This window comes from Papilio xuthus, unplaced genomic scaffold, assembly GCF_000836235.2.
Source record: "Papilio xuthus unplaced genomic scaffold, Pxut_1.1 DF828258.1, whole genome shotgun sequence".
NCBI lineage: Eukaryota > Metazoa > Arthropoda > Insecta > Lepidoptera > Papilionidae > Papilio > Papilio xuthus.
Genome location: NW_013530391.1, coordinates 3,973,229 through 3,974,486, shown reverse-complemented (window position 1 = coordinate 3,974,486; position 1,258 = coordinate 3,973,229). Strand labels below are relative to the sequence as shown.

Genomic DNA, 1,258 nt, shown 5'->3' with positions numbered 1-1,258 from the left:
GCGTCGGCGTCATGCGCCGCCAGCTCCAGCACGCGCACGCCGCTCGCCGTCGGCAGCAGCACCTCCGCCTCGTACGTCGGCTGCGAGAATTGCGGCGGGCAGTCGTTCTCGTTCGCCACCTCCACCGTCACCGTGGCCGTGCTCTCGGCTCCGGCGGACGGCAGCCGCGGCTCGCCCATGTCCACCACCTGCAGCCGCGCGCCACGTCAACCTCGTTTCTCACAAACCACTGTATCTGATACTACAACACTACAAGAGAGACTAAAAGAAAGCGGAACGCCTTATCCGCATTTACGGCAAAAGGCATCCATCCGTTAACCGCGAGGTCGTGGCGGCCTACTCGTGATGTAGGACGGAAGGGAGGCGAGAAGAAGGGAACCTTGACGGTGAAGGTGTGGACGGCGGCGAGCTCGTGGTCGAGCGGCGCGGCGAGCGAGAGCGCGCCGGTAGTGGGGTCGATGCGGAAGAGCGCCGCGGCGGCCGGCTGCAGGATCTCGTAGGCGCGCTGTCGGTTGGCCGGCGAGTCGGCGTCATCGGCCGTCAGCACGAGCGGCTCGCCGGGCGGCGCGTCGGCGGCCCACACAAGCGCGCCGCGCGCCGCCGCCTCGGACACGCGGCCGCGGTAGGCGCGCGCGCGCAGCACGGGCGCATACTCGTTGCGGTCCAGCACGTGCACGGTGACGCGCGCCGTTGCAGCGCCACCGCCCTGCGCGCGAGCACACAACATTTTTTTTTAATTTTATTTATATCGTACGAGTTTCGGGACGAAAATGAGATTTCAGATTAAGCGTTTATACACGGGGGTGGTGTACAAAACAAACCATGTTGAGCGCGGTGACGACGAGATCGTGCCGCACGCACTTCTCGTAGTCCAGCGGCGCAGCCAGCGCCAGCACGCCGGCCGCGGGGTTCAGCCGAAACAGGCCGGCGGCGCCGCGCAGCTCATACCACACCGCCGTGCCGCTGCGTGCCTCCACCGTGCCCAGCACCGTGCCCACCGCCGCGTCCTCCGCCACCTCCCACTGCACCTCCTCGCGCGCGAATCTGCGCACGCCACCCCGACACGTCACTCGCGCTTCGCCCTCGATTCACCTCATCACCTCGCCTCGCCCCCGGCCTCGCTACGGTACCTGGGCGGCGTGTCGTCGGGCTCTACGATGATCACGTGCAACGGTAGCGCGGCCGAGCGCTCGGCGGGCGGCGGCCCGGTGGCGCGCACGAGCAGCGCGTAGTCGCGCGTAGTGCCGCCCCTCGCGCC

General features: G+C 68.0%; 1 protein-coding gene across 1 annotated transcript in view; it reads right to left on the bottom strand.

Annotated features, from left to right (window-relative positions):
* Positions 1 to 1,258, bottom strand: part of kug (FAT atypical cadherin kugelei) — a 35,203-nt gene that overhangs the window by 17,333 nt on the left and 16,612 nt on the right. Inside the window, exons 13-16 of the mRNA XM_013306092.1 lie at positions 1,131 to 1,250; positions 822 to 1,044; positions 380 to 706; positions 3 to 188 (exon numbers count right to left, since the gene is read on the bottom strand). Coding sequence (XP_013161546.1) covers positions 3 to 188; positions 380 to 706; positions 822 to 1,044; positions 1,131 to 1,250 — 856 coding nt within the window. The remainder of the gene's footprint in view (positions 1 to 2; positions 189 to 379; positions 707 to 821; positions 1,045 to 1,130; positions 1,251 to 1,258) is intronic.